The sequence below is a fragment of the Myotis lucifugus genome, unplaced genomic scaffold (genome assembly GCF_000147115.1).
Source record: "Myotis lucifugus unplaced genomic scaffold, Myoluc2.0 scaffold_223, whole genome shotgun sequence".
Lineage (NCBI taxonomy): Eukaryota > Metazoa > Chordata > Mammalia > Chiroptera > Vespertilionidae > Myotis > Myotis lucifugus.
Window position 1 is genome coordinate 821,158 of NW_005871271.1, and position 20,703 is coordinate 841,860.

Genomic DNA, 20,703 nt, shown 5'->3' on the forward strand with positions numbered 1-20,703 from the left:
AATTTGTTACCTACAAAAGGAGCTCCCATAAGGCTGTCAGCTGATTTATCATCAACATCTGTACAGGCCAGAAGAAAATGGCATGAAGTATTCAAGGTAATGAAAAGCAAGGATCTGAAACCAAGATTACTATATCCAGCTAGGCCAGTGGTTGGCAAACTGTGGCTCGCTAGCCACATGTGGCTCTTTGGCCCCTTGAGTGTGGCTCTTCCAAAGCCTTAGGAGTACCCTAATTAAGTTAATAACAATGTACCTACCTATATAGTTTAAGTTTAAAAAATTTGACTCCCAAAAGAAATTTCAATCTCTGTACTGTTGATATTTGGCACTGTTGACTAATGAGTTTGCCGACCACTGAGCTAGGCTATCATTCAAAATGGTGAAATAAAGAGCTTCCCAGACCAAAAAAAAATAAAATAAAAGACTAAGGAGTTTGTCGCCACCAAACCAGCACTGCAAGAAATGTTAAAGGGATTGCTGTCATGAGAAGAAAAGAGAAACAAACATAGGCATAAATAATTAAAATGGAAATAAATAAGTAACTATCAATAATAACCTTAAATATAAATGGATTAAATGCTCTAATCTAAAGACTTAGGTTACCTGAATGGAAAGAAAACATGACCCATCTATATGCTGTCTACAAGAGACCCACCTCAGAAGAAAAGGCTCACACAGGATGACAGTGAAGGGAAGGAAAAAATTTTCCATACAAATGGAAATTTTAAAAAAGCTGAGTTAGCAATACTCATATCTGGCAAAATAAACTTCAAAATGAAGGCCATCACAAGAGATAACAAAGGTCCATTACATAATACTAAAGGGATCTATCCAACAAGAGGATGTAATGCTGGTAAGTATATATGAACCGAATATAGGAGCACCTAAGTATATAAAAAAAATTCTAGAGGACTTTAAGGGAAAGATTGACAACAATACATTCATAGTAGGGGAATTTAACACCCCTCTAACATCACTGGATAGATCTTTCAGACAAAGAGTTAACAAGGAAACAGTGACTCTAAATGACACACTGAATTAGATGGATTTAATTGACATTTATAAAACATATCACCCCAAAGCTACAGAATATACATTCTGAAAGATAGACTACACATTAGGACAGAAAACAAGTCTCTACAAGTTCAAGAATATTAAAATCATATCAAGCATCCTCTCAGACTATAATTGAATGAAATTATAAATAAACTACAGTGAAAACATTCAAAAATATTCAACACATTGAGGCTAAATAGCATGTTGCTAAACAATGAATGGGTTACCAATGAGATCAAGAAAGATACTGAAAACTTCCTGGAAACAAATGAAAATGAACACAGAACAACCGAAAATCTCTGGGACACAGCAAAAGCAGTCCTTAGAGGGAAGCTCATAGCACTATAGGCTTACCTCAAAAAACAAGAACAATTAATTATAAACTACTTAACCCTACAACTTTAAGGATTAGAGAACAAGAAAATCCCAGAATAAGTAGGAAGACAGAAGTAATAAATATTAAAGCAGAAATAAATTACATGGACATTAAAAATAAAAAAGATGAATGAAACCAACAGCTGGTTCTTTGAAAATATAAACAAGATTGATGAACCGTTAGCCAGACTCATCAAGAAACAAAGAGAGAGGACCCAAATAAATAAAAGCAGAAACAAAAGTGGTTAAGTAACAACTGACACCACAGAAATACAAAGAACTGTAAGAAAATAATATGAGCCAAAGTCACTAATCATCTGAGAGATGCAAATCAAAACAACAAGGTATCACCTCACACCTCTCAGAATGGCTATCAAGAAATCAACAAATGACAAGTGTTGGCGAGAATGTGGACAAAAGGGAACCCTAGTATACTGCTGGTGGGAGTGCAGACTGGAACAGCCATTATGAAACCAGTATGATGTTTCCTCAAAAAATTAAAAATGGAACTCCCATTTGACCCAGTGATCCTACTTCTGGGAATATATCCTAAGAAACCCAAAACACTCATCAGAAAGAATATATGAACCCCTCTGTTCATAGCAGTGCAATTTACAATAGCTAATATTTGGAAACAGCCTAAGTGCCCATTAGCAGATGAGTGGATTAAAAACTGTGGTACATTTACACAATGGAATACTGTGCAGCTATAAAAAAGAAAGAACTCTAACCATTTGCAACAGCATGGATGGACCTGAAAAGTATTATGCTATGTCAGATATGAAAAGTGAAATAAGCCAGTCAGAGAAAGACAAGTATCACATGATCTCACTCATAGGTGGGATCTAATGAGCAAAATAAACTGATGAACAAAAACAGACCCAGAGACATATAAGCATGGAACAGACTGTCGAACCTCAGAGGGAAGGCAGGGGAGGGTGGGTGGGGAGAGATCAACCAATGAACTTATGTGCATACTAGAGGCCGAGTGCACGAAATTTGTGGATGGGTAGGGTCCCTAGTGGCTGCCGTCAGCCGGCCGGGGCATTCCTTCCCCCGGCTGCCTGCTGCCACTGGCTGGGGCGGGGCCAGCGGGTGGGAGGGGCCGCAGGTGGTTGGCTGATCGGCCCCGCCCCCTGGTCAAACTCCCAGTCAAACTCCCGGTCGAGGGGACAATTGGCATATTAGGCTTTTATTATATAGGATATGCATAACCCATGGACACAGACAATAGAGTGGGGAGAGCCTGGGGTGGGAGGGGGATGGGATGGAAGAGATCAATGGGGGGAAAAAAGGGACTTATGTAATACTTTCAACAATAAAGGTTTTTTTTAAAGAAAATACTATGAGCAACTATATATGCCAATAAGTTGGACAATGTGGATAAAATGGACAAATTCCTAGAAAAATACAATCTTTCAAAAGTGAACCAATAAAAATCAGAAAACTTGAATAGGCCAATAACAAATGAGGAAATTGAAGCAGAAATAAAATAAAATAAATAAAATAAAATAAAATAAAAAACAGCAAATAAAAACCCTGGTCCAGATGGCTTCACACCGGGGTTTTGCCAAACCTTCAAAGAGCAACTAACACCTATCCTCCTCAAACTGTTCCAAAAACTCCAAAAGGAAGGAACACTTCCAACCTCTTTTTATGAGACCAGCATAATCCTAATTCCAAAACTAGATACACTATAAAGAGAATTACAGACCAATGTCCCTGATGAACATAGATGCTAAAATCCTCAACAAAATATTAGCAAATCAGATCCAGCAATATATTAAAGAGATCATACACCATGACAAAGTGAGATTTATTCCATGGATTCAAGGCTGGTACAATATTTGCAAATCAATGAATGTGATACGTCAGATAAACAAAAGACAAAAATCACATGATCATATCAATAGATGTGGAAAAAGCATTGGACAAAATCCAACACCCATTTTTAATAAAAAGTCTCAGCAATGTGGGAATAGAGAGAGCATATCCTATATAATAAAAGTCTAATATGTTAAGTGTCTGGTTGTTGGGTTGTCCATTCAACCAATCAAAGCGTAATATGCTAATGATATGCTAAGGCTGTCCAACCGCTTGCTATGATGTGCACTGACCACCATGGGGCAGATGATCTGACTCATAGGTTAGCTTGCTGCTGGGGTCTGGCCGATAGGGACTGAGACAGGCCGGACATGCCCTAGAGCCCTCCCACCATCCCTCCCTAGCTGGCCAACCTCCCACGTCCCTGGCCCAATACTGCACCAGTGGGGTCTCTCAGCCTGGCCTGTACCCTCTCACATTCCAACCTCTCAGGGGATGTCTGAGAGCTGGTTTCAGCCTGATCCCTCAGGCCAGGCTGAGGGACCCCACTGGTGCACGAATTCGTGCACTGGGCCTCTAGTCTCAACATAATAACAGCCATATATGACAAACCTACAGCCAACATCATACTCAATGGGGAAAAATTAAAACCATTTCCTCTAAGAACAGGAACAAGACAGGGATGTCCATTTTCACCACTCTTATTCAACATAGTATTAGAAGTCGTAGCCACAGAGATCAGACAAGAAGAAACCATAAAAGGCATCCAAATTGGAAAGGAGGAAGTAAAACTCTTATTATTTACAGATGACATGATATTGAACATAGAAAACCCTAAAGACTCCACCAAAAACTACTAGATTTAATAAATGAATTTGGCAATGTAGTAGGATACAAAATTAACACCCAGAAATCCATGGCATCTTTATACACCAACGATGAATTCTCAGAAAGAGAAACTAAACATCAATCCCATTTACCATTGCAACAAAAAATTAAGATACTGAGCAATAAACTTAACCAAGGAGGTAAAAGACTTGTACTTAAAAAACTACAAGATGATGAAAAAAGAGATAAGAAAGATATAAACAAGTAGACGAATATACTATGTTCATAGATTGATAAAATTAACATCATTAATATGTCCATACTCCCCAAAGCAATCTATAGATTCAATACAATCCCTATTAAATTACCAATGGCATATTTCACAGATCTAGAACAAATACTCCAAAAATGTATATAGGACCCGGAATAGCTGCAGCAAGCTTAAGAAAGAAAAACAAAGTTGGAGGAATCACAATACCAGGTATCTATATATATAAAACTCTAAGTGTCCGTTCTTCCCTCCAACTGGTAGCTATGATGTGTAATCACCACCAGGGGGCAGACGCTCCAACCAGTACCTATGGTGTGCACTGACCTTCAGGAGGACACAGGAGCTGCCATGATGCGCACTGCCCGTTTAAAAATAAACGGCACCACAGACCTGGTGCTGACAAACCAACACTCGGCTTCCCCCAAGTGGGACACAGGCCCCACCACCACCCTGGAGCGACACTACATCAAATCACAGCCAACGCTCCCAAGACTCCATGGCACAAAATGTGGCCCACAGCCCAGCCCAGCCGGGAAACGGAGCTGTGGGTGCCAGGTAATGACGTCATGTAGCAACACCCAGCTTCCTCTCCCTAGCTACTAGCCTCCTTAGAGTTTCTTCAGCCCAAGAACACAACTTGCTTTATAGCCAGGTGCAAACATTTTACAGTTTAACCAAATGTTGTGAAGTGTTTTCCCATGCCTCATCTCATTTGATCCTCACAGAAGTCCTGGAGTAGGTAGATAGAAGACTCAGTAGAATCCTATTTTCTTTTCATTAGCAAGACAACGGAGATTTAGAAGGTTTAGAAATTTGACCTGACTGAAAAGAAGTAAGAAATAATGGAACTTGAAAATGACTTCAGGTTTTCTCACTGTGCAGAATATAGTCAAACTCTGCTACAGTTAAATATTTTACCCTCTATTCTCCCTGCATGGTCTACAATAATAATCTGCTTCATGTTGATATTCACTGCTGTGTTGCTGACAATTACCTGAAAGAGAAGTTGGGGTGCTTCACTGGGCTGGAAAAAGTTTAGCTAAATCAGAAACCAGGTCTAATTAAGCAAGTTTATCTCTATATATAAAAGGCTAAGTTGACTTGCGTATGCATGATACATATAAAGCTCTTGCTGGCACCAATCGCATGTGTGTGTTTCAATCTGTCATTGTCGATCATGAATTTGGTTGACACTTCTATTATAGAGAAAGGGCGGATAGCGATATTAAAATATTTCTTCTAATTAATTTCCTTTCAATGTGTACAAATCCGTGCACTGGGACACTAGTCAAGTTATACTACAAAGCCACTGTAATCAAAGTATCCTGATACTGGCACAAAGAACAGGCATATAGAACAGAAACCCCAGAAATCAACCCAAGACATATGCTCAATTAATATTTGACAAAGGAAGCAAGAACACACAATGGAGTCAAGACCGTCTCTTCAATAAATGGTATTGGGAATATTGGACAGATACATGCAAAAAAATGAAACTAGACCACCAATTTACACCATACACAATAATGAACTCAAAATGGATAAAAGACTTAAATATAAGTTGTGACACCATAAAATCCTAGAAGAAGCCATAGGCACAAAAATCTCTGACATCTCACGTAGCAATATGTTTATGGATACATCTCTTAGGGCAAAGGAAAGTAGGGAGAAAATAAACAAATGGGACTGTATCAAAATAAAAACTTTTGCACAGCAAAAGAAACTGTCAACAAAATGCAAAGGGAGCCCATTGTATGGGAGAACATATTTTGCAATGATACATCTCATAAAGGGTTAATATCTAAAATATATAAGGAACTTATACAATTTAACAAAAGAAGGACCAACAATCCAATTATAAAATGGGCAAATGACCTAAATAGACACTTCTCCAAAGGGGATATGCAGATGGCCAAGACACATATGAAAAATGCTCAAAGTTACTGATCATCAGAGAGATGCAAATTAAAACGACAATAAGGTATCACCTCACACCTGTCAGAATGGCTACCATTAACAAATCAAGGATGTGGAGAAAAGGGAACCCTAGTACACTACTGGTGGTAATGCAGACTGGTGCAACCATTATGGAAACCAGTATGGAGTTTCCTCAAAAAATTAAATATGGCCCGGTGGGTATGGCTCAGTGGTTGAGTATCAACCTATAAACCAATAGGTTACAGTTTGATTCCCAGTCAGGGCACATACCTGGTTTTCAGGCTCAATCCCCAGTGTGGGGTGCATAGGAGGCGTCTGATCAATGATTCTCTCTCATCACTGCTGTTTCTATCTCTCCCTTCCTCTCTGAAATTAATAAAAATATGTTTTTTAAAAATTAAATATGAAAAACTGCCATTTGACCTAGTGATCCCACTTCTAGGAATATATCCTAAAGAAACCCAAAACACCAATCAGAAAGAATGTATGCACCCCTATGTTCATAGCAGCACAATTTACAATAGCTGAGATCTGGAAACAGCCCAAGTGCCCATCAGTAGGTGAGTGGATAAAAAAGCTGTGGTACATTTACACCAGGGAATACTATGCAGCAGTAAAAAAGAAGGATCTCTTACCTTTCAGACAGCATGGAGGGACCTGGAGAGTATTATTCTAAGTGAAATAAGCCAGCCAGATAAAGACAAGTATATCATCTCACTTATATACAGAATCTAATGAACAAAATAGATCTAGAGACATAGAAGCATGGGTCAGACTTTCAAATCTCAGAGGGAAGGAGGGTTGGGTGGGCAGGAGAGAAGGGATCAACCGAATAACTTGTATGCATAAATGAATAACCCATGGACTCAGATAATAGGGTGATGAAGGCCTGGGGCAGGGGGCAGGCTAGAAGTCAATGGGGGAAAGAGGGTCATATGTAATACTTTCAACAATAAAGATATTAATTAATTCATGAATTAATTCATTAAATCCTTATTGGGGGGAAAAGAATGTGAAGGACAATTTCATATATATATATATACATACATACATTTTTATTGATTTCAGAGGGGAAGGGAGAGGGAGAGAGAGATAGAAACATCAATGATGAGAGAGAATCATTGATTGGCTGCCTCCTGCATGCCCCCTACTGGGGATGAAGCCCACAACCTGGCATGTGCCCTTGACTGGAATCGAATCCAGGACCCTTCAGTCCACAGGCCGACACTCTATCCCCTGAGCCAAACCAGCTAGGGCCTAAGGACAATTTCTAAGGCGGCTTCTCAATTATCTAGGCAGGAAATCCCGGGAACCTGAATTAGGGCACTAACAGTGCAGATGGAGGATGGGGCAGATTTGAGAACTATTCAGCTAAAAGACTTAGTAGTAGATGTAGGAAATGTAGTCTCAGTTATCTTCTGGCTTTGTGACTTAGACAACTGGTATATGATGATGGCATTCACCTAAACAGAGAGTGAAGAAAAGGGAGCAGATTTGGTGGATTTCTTAGCAGGAAAAGGAAAGATGATGGATTCAGTTTTGGACATTTGACTTAGAGGAGGATGAGGGAGTTGAATGACAGAGAGGTTTCTACCAGGCAATTATATAAGTAGTAGAGTCCCTAGCAGCTGCCAGCTGCCGGGCGGGTCCTCCTTCCCCCCCCACCCCCCCGCATCGAACTCCTGGTTGAGGGGACAATTTGCATATTAGGCTTTTATTATATAGGATAATATCTGGAGCTAATGCAGGCATCTGGTCTTGAGATCTAGATTTGGAATCTAGGGTGTATGAATGTTTGGCAACTAAAAGGTCAAGGGTTGATCTCAGGGAGAGAAGGAGATAGAGATAGAAACATCAATGATGAGAAAAAGTCATTGATTAGGCTGCCTCCCGCACACTCCCTACTGGGGATCGAGCCCACAACCCAGGTGTCCTGACCTGGAATCAAACCATGATCTCGAAGTTCAACCACTGAGCAACACCGGCCAGGCTCTTCTCTGTTTTTTGTTTGTTTGTTTGTTTGTTTATGTGCTACTGTGTCCACATCAAACGTTCTCCCTACATGTATTAGAACAGCAACTTCTAATGTCCTTCAAATCCTAGCTGAAATCTGGCTTCCCTGCCAAACTTTTCCCGATTTCCCCAAGTAGAATAAGCTATTCCTTCTCCAATGCATCTACTGTACTTTGTATACTAGTATACCTTATTTTCTTGAATCTATTGATGCTGTTATTTATTCTAAAAAGTATTTAAGATGTCTTGTAAGTATACATAATATGTAACATGACTGTGAAAAGTAAGTGCAGGCAAAGAGAGAAATTAAGATTGAGAAACAGAACAGAGTTGAGGAAAAGACATAATCTGGTAACCTACTTACTTTTATCAAGGCTACTGTGGCCTCTACCCCTTCATAGAAGCCATTATATATTTTTTGAAAAGTGCATATATTCATTGCTTTATTTTCTGTTTTATCGAAGCCATTTCTAATAAGAGAATGCTGGTTAGTTTGCAGAATTCATGGTGTACAGACAATAAAGACAAACCAAGATCAATCAGGTGTTTCTCCCCGGGTCTGCACATAAAGTACATGAGATCTTATAATAAATCTTATAATAAATCTGCATATAATAAATGAAATCTTTGAAGGCTCCCTCATAAAAGAGGCAAGGCATTTAATTAGGGCTTTTCAAATACTAATATTTAAAGCTAATTGATACACTATATTAAATCACAACTCAATAAGAATCCTTGGTGGGTGGGGTGGATATTAAACATTTCAGTATTTAGATCACTAATCTGACTTGACACAGGGGTGGCTTTAGACTAACTTAAAGAAAGCTAAGCACTGTGTCCTTTAAGTCATCTTCCTGGAATTTTCCTTTGACAAGTAAACTTTTTTATAAATATTGATACTGATGAACTCAAGGTTATGTTCTTAAATGGCTAGAGTAGGAAAAAAGAGGACAGGCCACTAATTGTACCTTAAAGGATAATTTATTATAATAAACCTCACGTACCAGGTATATGCTAGTTGTTGGAGAGACAAAAATGAGAAGACCCAGCCCCTATCCTTTACTCTAACAAGTATAGCTCACTGACTGACACATGGAAATATGTGATAATAGATTAACTCATCAAGCCTACTAAACCTTAGTGAATAAGGTAACTTGATGAAGTGGCTTTTTTGTAATAAGAAAGAAATGTTACTAATTATTCACATCTTAGGTTTACTTTAATGAATCCAGCAATATGCAGTCTATAAGATCAATTTTTGATTGACAAAAAGAACATCCATTTGACACTTACATTATTACAGATAAGTGGCCAGAGTAAAACAACTAGTCTACTTGCTGATATGTTACTTCCAGTCCAAATTTATAAACCTATATCGTCTATCCACTCAGCATCCTTTTACTTCAAAAAGCATTGAATCCCTAGTTGCTTTACGAATCCTGTAACTAGCTCTAGCCGGTTTGGCTCAGTGAATAGAGCATCTGCCTGAGGACTAAAGGGTCCCGGGTTCTATTCTAGTCAAGGGCATGTACCTCAGTTGCAGGCTTGATACTGGGCCCTGGTCAAAGCGCATGTGGGAGGCAACCAATTGATGTGTCTCTCTCACATCGATTTTCTCTCTTTCTCTCCCTCTCCCTTCTACTCTCTCTAAATATCAATGGAAAAATATCCTCAGGTGAGGATTAATAACAACAAAAAACTAGAAAACAATTTTAAGTGTATTACAAAAGCTATATGTACACACCAAGGAAATGTGAAGCCCAAATATGCATGTATTACAGAAGACGCATGACCAAAGAATTAAACACTTATTTAAAAATAAAAAAAGAATCCTGTAACTATAATCATCAGCATATGGATTTTAAAATAGGTAAGGAAACATCTTACCTCTAGAAACCCCTTCTGATGAGGGTCCATATGGTTCAGAGGGATGTAGGTTTCGTCAGTCTTCTGGCAAACAACCATTGCATGTCTCTGACTAAACGTTCCACGGCCAACATCTTGGCCACTCAGACGGACATTAAAACCTTAAGCAAGCAAGGGGGGGGGGAATCCAGATTCCCATGAATAACCTAGTAATAAGACATGGTGACCCTGAATTCTTATATATCAACTTATCCTGAGAGTTTTCCTTAGCATAATAGATTAACCTTATTCAAATATACCAGTCCTATATGTACTAGTAAAGGTCTGTAGTCAAAGTGAGATTGTATAAGAATGGAGAGTCCTCATTTACCCTATAATTTTTAGAGGAAAATATCCAGCTCTGAGCCCCTTTTTCCAGGTATGATTGCTCTATTCTCTGATGAAGGTTGTCAACATGACATACTAAAATTAAATAATATTGTCAGGTAAGAAAAGATAATGTGTTTTAGAATCTCTCTGGTTAATAAAAATAATAGGAGGTAGCTGTCACTTAAAAATCTGCAGAGATCACATGTAACCAACATTATATTAAAGCATCTCCTACCAGCTGTGCAGCTAAACAGAAACTTTTTACCTTGAGCAAGCAATGAGCCTAAGGCAAGAGCTTCTGCCGTGGCCCAGTCTAACTTGGTTCCATCCATCACCTTCTCCAGTCTAGACTGCAAAATTGAAGGGGAGAAAAAAAAGAAACTTTGAGTCCATTATCCTTTTTCACAGAGTTAAAAATAATGTAATGCAACAATGGGAAGTATCAAATATATTATGTTAAACAAAACAGAAAGTGCAGAAGAATACATGAAAGTCTGGTGGCAATCATCTGTCATCTTAAAACAGGCAAAATACACAGGTGCTCAGGTTAGTTGTTCACCCTGTGGGTGAATGATGGCAGCAGGGAGGGTTTCACAGGGAACTTATTTATAATATTCTATTTCTTCACCTGGATGGTGAATACATAGTTTGTTTTAATAGTCTCTATACCTGTAATTAAAACCCCAAAATGGCCCCAGCCACTTTAGCTCAGTGGTTAGTGAATTGGCCCATGGACTGAGGGACTGTGGGTTCAATTCAGGTCAAGAGCATACTTCAGTTGTAGGCTCGAGCCTCAGCCCCAGTTGGGGCGCATAACCAATCGATGTGTCTTTCTCACATTGATGTTTCTCTGTCTCTGTCTCTCCCTCTCCCTCTCCCTTCCACTCTCTAAAAATCAATGGGAAAAAAATATCCTTGGGTGAGTATTAACAAAAAACAAAATGACGTTAGTGTTTTAAAAATAATTCAAAAGGCAAAGTTTCTTCATCCAAGTTTAAGAAAGATGAAGGCCTTTAACTCCTTGTTCTGTTTTCAGCACTGAAAGTCCAGTGTTCCAGGAAACCCCTGAGAGTTAGGCAAACCAGAAGGGTTTGTCATATGCATATTTAACGTGAGACAATATGTAAAACCTCAACATGATTAAGGCTCTAAACAGTTGACTCTGGGGTGTGGGTGTTGATTTTTATTTATTACATTTAAGGCACCCTAAACAATGAAAGGGTTTTCTGGTCAGAACAATCCAAACAGGCATTCTGGTATTGCTGTACCCTATATAATAAAAGACTAATATGCAAATTGACCAAATGGTGGAACAACCGGTCGCTATGACATGCACTGACCACCAGGGGGCAGATGCTCAACACAGGAGCTGCCCCCTGGTGGTCAATGCGCTCCCACAGGGGGAGCGCCACTCAGCCAGAACCCGGCCTCAAGGCTGGTGAGCGCAGCAGCAGTAGGTGGGAGAGGCTCCATGGCAGCACTAAGGATGTCTGACTGACGGCTTAGGCCCGCTGCCCACAGGAGCAGGCCTAAACCATTAGTCGGACATCCCCTGAGGGCTCCCAGGCTGCCAGAGGGATGTCTGACTGCCAGCTTAGGCCCGGTCCCCCAGGAACCGGGCCTAAGCTGACAGGTGGACATCCCCTGAGGGGTCCTGGACTACGAGAGGGCGCAGGCTGGGCTGAGATACCCCCACCCCCAAGTGCACAAATTTTTATGCACTGGGCCTCTAGTATTTAATAATGTGCATGTAGTACATGTATATTTAATGTATTAAATATGTATAAGTGAAGGAAGGAAGGAAGGAAGGAAGGAAGGAAGGAAGGAAGGAAGGAAGGGAGGGAGGGAGGAAGGAAGGGAGGGAAAAAAGAAGTAGACAAAATCTGAGTTAATTGACTATCAGTACCAAAACACCACTAGATCTGTTCCTAGAACAGTGATGGCGAACCTATGACACGCGTGTCAGAGGTGACACGCGAACTCATTTTTTTGGTTGATTTTTCTTTGTTAAATGGCATTTAAATATATAAAATAAATATCAAAAATATAAGTCTTTGTTTTACTATGGTTGTAAATATCAAAAAATTTCTATATGTGACACGGCACCAGAGTTAAGTTAGGGTCTTTTCAAAATGCTGACACACCGAGCTCAAAAGGTTTGCTATCACTGTCCTAGAACATAATAACATATAATAAATATGTCAAACAAATTAGCCAACCAAATGACCAAATATCAATTTGCACAAGAAACAAATAATAATCAGAGATTTCAGGGCTCCCCACCTGAACATACATCTTCAGAAGGTGACTGTGCATCTGGAGTTCCTCCGGCACCTCCACAGACTTGCCACCAATAAACCGAAGGAGATCGAGGGGCACACCTGTGTTCCAGGTGGTAATGCGAGCCTCTGGCTGAGCCAGGCCCTGCCAGTGGGCCTGCAGGTGAGTGGCAGGGGGGCTATAGTGGGTCAGGTTATTTAAATGGTCGTTTAACTTTGCATAGTAGGAGGCTTTGATTTCTGACACCTCCTCCTGAGTCATGAGTCCATTGGCAATAAGGTTCTCTGCATAAGTGTCTGGAATGCTCTTTCGGGCTCTGTCCAAGAAAGAGGGGGAATAAATCAATCTGATTTGTAAAAATCAAAGAGAGACAGATACAGTCATTGTCAAAGATATGTGATGTGTCATCGCTGTAAAAAGGCATGTAGGAAATGCTTTGGAACTAGATAGAGGGGTGGTTGTATGTCATTGTGAATGTACTAAGTGCTATTGAATTTTAAATGGTCCATTTTATGTGACTTTGACTCCAATAAATTATTTTCTTCAAAAAGGCAATGGTGAGTAACAACTTCATCCAGGGAAGCAAGAGGAAACAAATTTATCTTTATGAATTTTCATCTACATTCAGATGAAATAATTAGTTTTTCAATCAATTGGTAAATTCAGTTACTTATAGGACTGACCTACATAATCTACCCATTCAGCACCCCTTTGTTTTAAAAAGTATTAAACCCCAAATTGCCAACATCTGTTTCAGGTGTCTTTAAGAATCCTGTACCTATTCATCTCCTGGGTTTTATAACAATAATAATGCCACTCTATATTTGCATAACACTTTAAACTGTAAAGTCTGTTCAGATATATTATCATATTTAATTCTGACCAAAGTGAGAGGTTAGCAGGATAGATTATTTTAAATGGGGCACTGGGGCACATCAAGTAATTCAGCTGCTAAGCTCAGATCTAAATAAAGAACCAGATTTGTTCTTCCAAAAGCAGCCTGCTCCCTATGACCAGAAAGGCTCATAAAATGCCACCAACTTATTTCCTCTGCTTTAATTTATGTCCATGAGGAAATAAAGTAGAGAAGAGGGATCTATTTTTACGTTCTAGTATCTAAAAAGTGACATTTTTCTCTGTCACATTAACCCTCCTACTCAGCACTGAACTACTAGTATAATACAAGCCAATGTGGAATTTTAAATTTCCTAGTAGTCACATTAGAAAAGGTAAAAAGAAACAGGTAGAATGAATTTTAATCACGTTTATTTAAATCAATATATCCAAAATATTGTCACTTAATATCTAATTAATATAAAAATTATTATTGAGATAGTTAACATCTTTTTTTTCATATTAAATCTTTGAAATCTCGTGTGTAGATTATACTCACAGCATGTCTCTATCAAGACTCACCACATTTCAAGCATTCAGTAGCCACTTAAGTGACTGCTATATTGGACAGCACAGTTCTGGACTTTCATTAAAATCCAACATCGTGCCAAGGTACAGAGTAGGTCCCATCTATAGTTTGCAGAAGTGGATCATGGAGGTTCTGTTTCTGACCCTGTTAATGCCATACTAAGTAACTTCAGGCAAGGCTCTGCCTAAGTCCTCCTATTCCATCTTCCCATCTGCTAAGTGAGGTTGTTGAGTTGCCCACTTTGCCTGTTCATTGACGAAACATGTAGAATTTGAAGAATATGGGGAGCTTTCCTGACACCCATAGGGTGACCATCCCAGTCTGCCCAGGACTTTGGAGTCCCAGTTTTAACACTGAAAGCTTCGTGTCTCTCACACACAAACCCGGAAAATTGGTCATTCTAATTGAGAATGTCTAACAAAAATCATAATGTGGCACCAAGGGGGAGAGGGCACATTAAATGAAGGTGTCTAATTGTACCTGATGATTTTGTACATGACTGGGTTGGTGAAGAAAGGCTCATCCAGCTCATTGTGGCCCCACTGCCTGTAGCATAACAAATCAACAATCACATCCTTCCGGAATTGGCGCTGGTATTCAAAAGCCAGTCGTGTGGCACGGAGCACTTCCTCTGGGCTATCTCCATTGACATGGATGATGGCACAGCCCACAAGCTTCCCTGAGGCAGAGAAGACCAAGATGAAGTGACCAAGATGAAGTGAGCCAGACGACATCAGCCCAGCGCCAAGTCCTGTTGCCTGCATGGAGAGGCAGCCCACATCTTCAAAGGTAGTTTGGGTTGGCTGTTAACTCAAACTTTGGAGTCCAGTTGACAAGAATGAGTTCAAGTCACAATTCTGTGACTTACTGTGTGACCTTGATAAAGTTATGAATCTCAGTCTCCCTATCTATAACACTGGGATAATAGCTCCTACCTCTTAGCATTATTGTAAACATTAAATGAGGTAATGCATATAGAGTACTTAACAGTGCTTGGTGTGTAATAACTAACAGTTATTTTGTTATTGACATTATTACTATTATCTTTCCTTCTAAGAAAAAGGATTATGAGAGGATGCATCCTAAAGGGGAAAAAATGGATTTTCTCCAAAAAGGAGTTCAAGAAGGAGTTTTCAGTATCTCTAACTAATCACAAAAAATTCACATAGTCCCAAAGCACATCCGGGCCAGGCTCTGGGTCTAAAACAGAATATATCCTACCATCTAACATCTTATCTAATAAAGAGTGAATATGCAAATTGACCATCACACCATAACGGTCAAGATGGCTGCGCCCACAGCGGAGGCAGGGATTCTGTAACACAAGATGGCCGTGCCCACAGCGGAGGCCAAGTTCCCGTAATGAGCCTTAATGAGCAATCAGCAGGGACCTGAGGCTGCGCCCCCCGCCTGGCGGGGCTTGACAGGGGACCTCAGACCACACCCCCTTCCCTGGCGCCAGGCCAGGGGACCTCAGGCTGCGCCCCCCGCCCGGCAGGGCTTGATGGGGGACCTCAGGCCGCACCCCCCGCCCCGGCACCGGTCCAGGGGACCTGAGGCTGCGCCGGGGGACCTGAGACTGTGCCCCCCACCCAGTGGGGCTTGAGAAGGGTGGGGCCAGCCAGGTCTGGATCTCACCCAATGGAGGTGGGGACAGCTGGGTCTGGGTCTCACGCGATTTTGAGGTGCCGCGGGAGGGCAGGGACTTGACTCTGGGTCCCGCAGCACGCCCCAGACTCTGAGAGGAGGAAGATTTTCATATACATTTTACTAATTTTCTTTCATCTCTGACACTTCTATTATAGAGAAAGGGCAAATAGCAATATTAAAATATTTCCTCTAATTAATCCCCTTTTAATGTGCATGAATTTCGTGCACCAGGCCACTAGTTTCTTATAACTCTGTGAAATAGAGACTAGGTAATAAAAGCTCTGCATTTCTGTCCTGGCCAGGTAGCACAGTTGGTTGAGAGTGTCATCCTGATACACCAAGGTTTCAGGGTCGATCCCCAGCCAGGACACATACTAGAAGCAACCAATGAATGCATAAATAAGTGGGACAACAAATGGATGTTTCTTCCTCTCTATCTCTAAAAATCAACAAATACCATTTAATTGTATAGATATTTAAAATCCTGCATTTCTCTTAATACTGCCAATTTTCATAGGTTAAAACAAGGCAACCATCATTCTTCACATCTGATGTCTAGCCAAACTACTGGGCCAAATTTAGTGGCTGAACATATACTTTAAAAAAAAAAAATGTGAGCCCTAGCCAGTTTGCTCAGTGGATAAAGCATCAGCCAGTGAACCACAGGATCCCGGGTTCAATTCCAGTCAAGGGCACGTATCTTGGTTGCAGGCTCCTCCCCAGCCCGGGCCCTGGTCCGGGCTCATGCAGGAGGCAACCAATAGGTGTGTTTCTCTCACAACGATGTTTCTGTCTTTCTCTCTCTCTTCCACTCTCTCTAAAAATCAATGGAAAAAATCCTCGGATAAGGATTAAAAGATAATAAAAGTAAATAAAATAAACTTAACATTAAAATTTGTAAATTCAAGATATACAGAATATTACTTTGATACTTTATATATTGTGATATGATTGCCATTGAAGCAATATTTATCACATTATACCACTATAGTGCAGTATTATTGACTATATTCATTATATACTGCACATTAGATCTCTATGGCTTATTTACTATTCATTACTATTCACACATTTGTACCTTTATCCTTCCCCCCACCTCGATCCCCTGGTAACCACCATTTTACTCTGCTTTTTCACATCTATGACTTTTTTTTAGGATTCTACATATAAGTGATATCATACAATACTTGTCTTTTTCTGTCTGACCTATCTTGCTTAGCATACTGTGCTCAAAGATCCATCCATGTTGGCACAAATGGATGGCAGGATGTATTCCTTTCTCATGACTGAATAATATTCCATGTGTATACCTACCATATTTCTTTATCCATTCATCCAGTGATGGACATTTGGGTTGCTTCCATATCTTGGCTATTGTGAATAATGCTGTCATAAACATGGAGTGCAGATATCTTGTCGAAATCCTGTTTTCATTTCCTTTGCATACATAGCCAGAAGTGGATTTTCTGAATCTTATGGTACATCTATTTTTAATTTTTTGAGGAATCTCCATATTGTTTTCCATAGTGGTTGGACTAATTTACATTCCCACCAACAGTGCATAAGAGTCCCTTTTTACCACATCCTCACTAGCACCTGTTGTCTCTTGTCTTTTTTATTGAGAGGTATGTGTGATACCTCATTGTGGTTCTGATTTGCATTTCCCTGATGATTAGTGATGTTGAGCACCTTTTCATGTGCCTGTTGGCCATCAGTATATCTTCTTTGGAAAAATGCCTATTCAATTCCTCTGGCCCTTTTTTAATCGAATTGTTTTTATTATTAAGTTGTATTAGTTCTTTATATATTTTAGATATTAATCCCTTATTGAATTGAACATATCCTTTTTTACTAAGGTTTGAGTACCCCAAGTTTGAACATAATAAAGACAATTACTTTAATGTTGACTAATTGTGTTGATCTCTGGTTTCCAGATCATTTAACTGGATATTTAAGCAATTTGAGATTGCACCGTCTAAGTTCCACTCTAGTCTTATTTCCTTGGATATAAAGACTATGCTCCGAATTTAAAATAAATATTAGCTAACAACACTGAAAGTATCTGATCCAAAACTTAAAATGGGATAACCAGTGAGGCTCACTGTTCCAAGTGAACTAGAAGTTCCTCTAGAAATTCCTTGTCTGACCCAGCAACACCAACAATTCTGTGTTACATACCAATATCACTACAGTATAAGGAAGACCTTCCTCTTTCTGCCGGAGTGGTGTAACCCAGCTGGTTATTGACAATCAGGTGGACACTTCCACCAATTCTGAAATGTGGGAGATTAGAGAGCGTAAATGTTTCAGGAACAATCCCTTGACCACAGAAAGAAGCATCACCGTGAACCTAAATTACGGGGGAGAATAAAAGAAAAGGAACATAAACAATGGAAAATTTTGTTTTCAGACTGGAATAAATTGTTTTCAAATAGTAACAGGAATAAAAACAACCACCTTCTCACTGCTCCCCTGCCCTCCTAAAAATCTGCTGGTTGTAGGATTCCCTAGAATAGGTATGCTGATCTAAAGCAGCTTTCAAAGATGCTAAATCAGTTTTTTTCCTCTTGCAGCTACTACCAGTTGGCCTGCTCTTTCCATCCCATATCATCCCCTATCCCAGCACTTCTAGTATACTCATCAACAGTCTAGAACATACAGCAGCACCATAGAAGGAAGGGCTATTGGAGGTCCAGGAAAGAAAACCAGGCCTAGTAAAACTTTCATGGAAACAGGCTGTGAGATATAAGGAATAGTGCACAGCTTTGAACTCTCCCTTTGCCCAAACAAATGTTTTGAGGAAAAAATAAAATGTTATTATGAGAGAATGTCTAATATATGCTACTCTTCCAGAACATTTGAAGTCTGCTAGATCATAATATCACAAAAGAGAAGGGGGATTTTTTTTTTAAAGAAAAGCTAAAAGCTAATAATGAGGAAATTGTAGATCTTAGAAGATCTTAGAAGGAAATATAAGCTCTACAGATTTTATGCTAAAAAGACAATTATCATAAACAGTTAAGATACTGAACTAAAGAATAAAATGATCTGATATGCCCTAACTTAAAGCAATCTTTATGGCTCTAATGATAAGAGAATTAAAATACCTAAATATGAATTAAGAAAAAATACTTGGAAGTTCATTTTTAATGATACTGTTAATGTCCTATAGAGAGTTATTTTTATATAAGTAGAATATTTTGAGTAAGAAAGGAAGCAGTCCTCTGCCTAAGTGAAATTTCCAGTCCACACCTCCCCACTGCTAGGGTCCAGGGGATATCTGACTTTCTGGAATATTTATACACAGCGATAACATACCCTTACATTATCTCCACAGCATTATTCACTATCTACTGATCCACTCAACAGCCAGGCTGGAGCGAGGGGGCAGGTAAGGAAGTCACTACTGTCCTTTTTACAGATGAGAAAACCTAGGTTCAGAAACAGTATATATTTCACATGGCTTGCACTAGACCTTCTCTGATTGTGATACCGCATTCTTTTCTACTTATTTCCCCACTCCTCCAAGCCATTTTCCTGGATTAAGGAATTTATTATGTACCTGTTCTCACGTAATCCTCAGAATACAATGAGGAATTAACATTTTACTCTCATTTTACCTATGAGATTCAGAGAACGCACGTAACAACCAAACACGCCAAACTACAAGGCAGCAAAGCCAGGATGTGAACTCAGGTCTTCTTGGTTCCAGAGTCCTTGTCTTTTCTACATTGTGCTACATTGTAAAGTCCAACTAGCAGCCACACAGGGTCAAGGGATTCCTCACCCTTAGGCTCCCTTGCTGATGGGACTTTTTGTGGGGTAAGGATGTAAAAAGAGGTCAGTAAAGCAAGGAAGAAAGGTAAGTGCCTTTTCTGCTCCTTTACAAAAATGTCACAGTAGACTAGGCTTTGATAAGAATATAACATATGTTCATAACTTGCATCATTTTATCCTGGTCTTAGGATTCTTGGCACTAAAGCACACCTGTCATTTGCTAATTTTATTTTCTCTCTTAAATAAAGAAAGAAACCACTCCACTATGCTCCATAAAGCTTTGTGGGATTAAGGGCCCATAAGCACAAACAAATGCTGGGTGAAGTAGCAGCCACTCAGTCAAACAAGACTGGAGGATAGGGATGGGGGAGCTTGGACACACACAGGAGATTACAAATGAGAATCCACTTTTACCAGGTCCAGGACTAAGAAAAACAGAGGACAGGCAGACAAAGTAGCATCTCATCACCATGATTTTATAGGCTCCAAATTTAGAGTTCCCACAAGAAATTAGAATCATGTACTTGAGCAAGGAATGCACAAACAGAGCAGGGAAAATATTTTGGGAACGCAAAGCAGGCAACGGTGGGCAGTCGGTTTCTCATAACTTCAAAGAAAATGCCATTTTTATCTCTTACTTCAGAAATCAATCTTAGGATCTGCTTAATGTAGTGGGTAAATGTAAATGACTACCCGTAATGTGGAGGTTCTTGACTTCACTTAGGAAAAATTTTGTATCATGAATTAAGTCAAGAGAAAGGTAAAGGGAATATCTGTCTTTGTAATTTATAGAACAAATAAAACACACGCAAAATCAGTAAGTAAGGTGAAGGGATGAAGAAGTACAAATTGATAGTTACAAAATAGTCTCATGTAAAGTACAGCATAGGGAATATAGTCAATAACATAGATGGTGCCAGGTGGGTACTGGAAATATTGAGAAGAACACTTTGTAAAGCACAGGATTGTTTAACCATATGCTGTATACTTGAAACTAATGCAAAATAATATTGAATGTAAACTGTAATTAAAA

The 20,703-nt window shown here is 39.5% G+C and overlaps 1 protein-coding gene across 1 annotated transcript in view; it reads right to left on the bottom strand.

Moving 5' to 3' along the window:
• Positions 1-20,703, bottom strand: part of DHTKD1 (dehydrogenase E1 and transketolase domain containing 1) — an 84,227-nt gene that overhangs the window by 13,089 nt on the left and 50,435 nt on the right. Inside the window, exons 6-10 of the mRNA XM_023761958.1 lie at positions 18,072-18,243; positions 14,724-14,922; positions 12,824-13,136; positions 10,806-10,890; positions 10,193-10,332 (exon numbers count right to left, since the gene is read on the bottom strand). Coding sequence (XP_023617726.1) covers positions 10,193-10,332; positions 10,806-10,890; positions 12,824-13,136; positions 14,724-14,922; positions 18,072-18,243 — 909 coding nt within the window. The remainder of the gene's footprint in view (positions 1-10,192; positions 10,333-10,805; positions 10,891-12,823; positions 13,137-14,723; positions 14,923-18,071; positions 18,244-20,703) is intronic.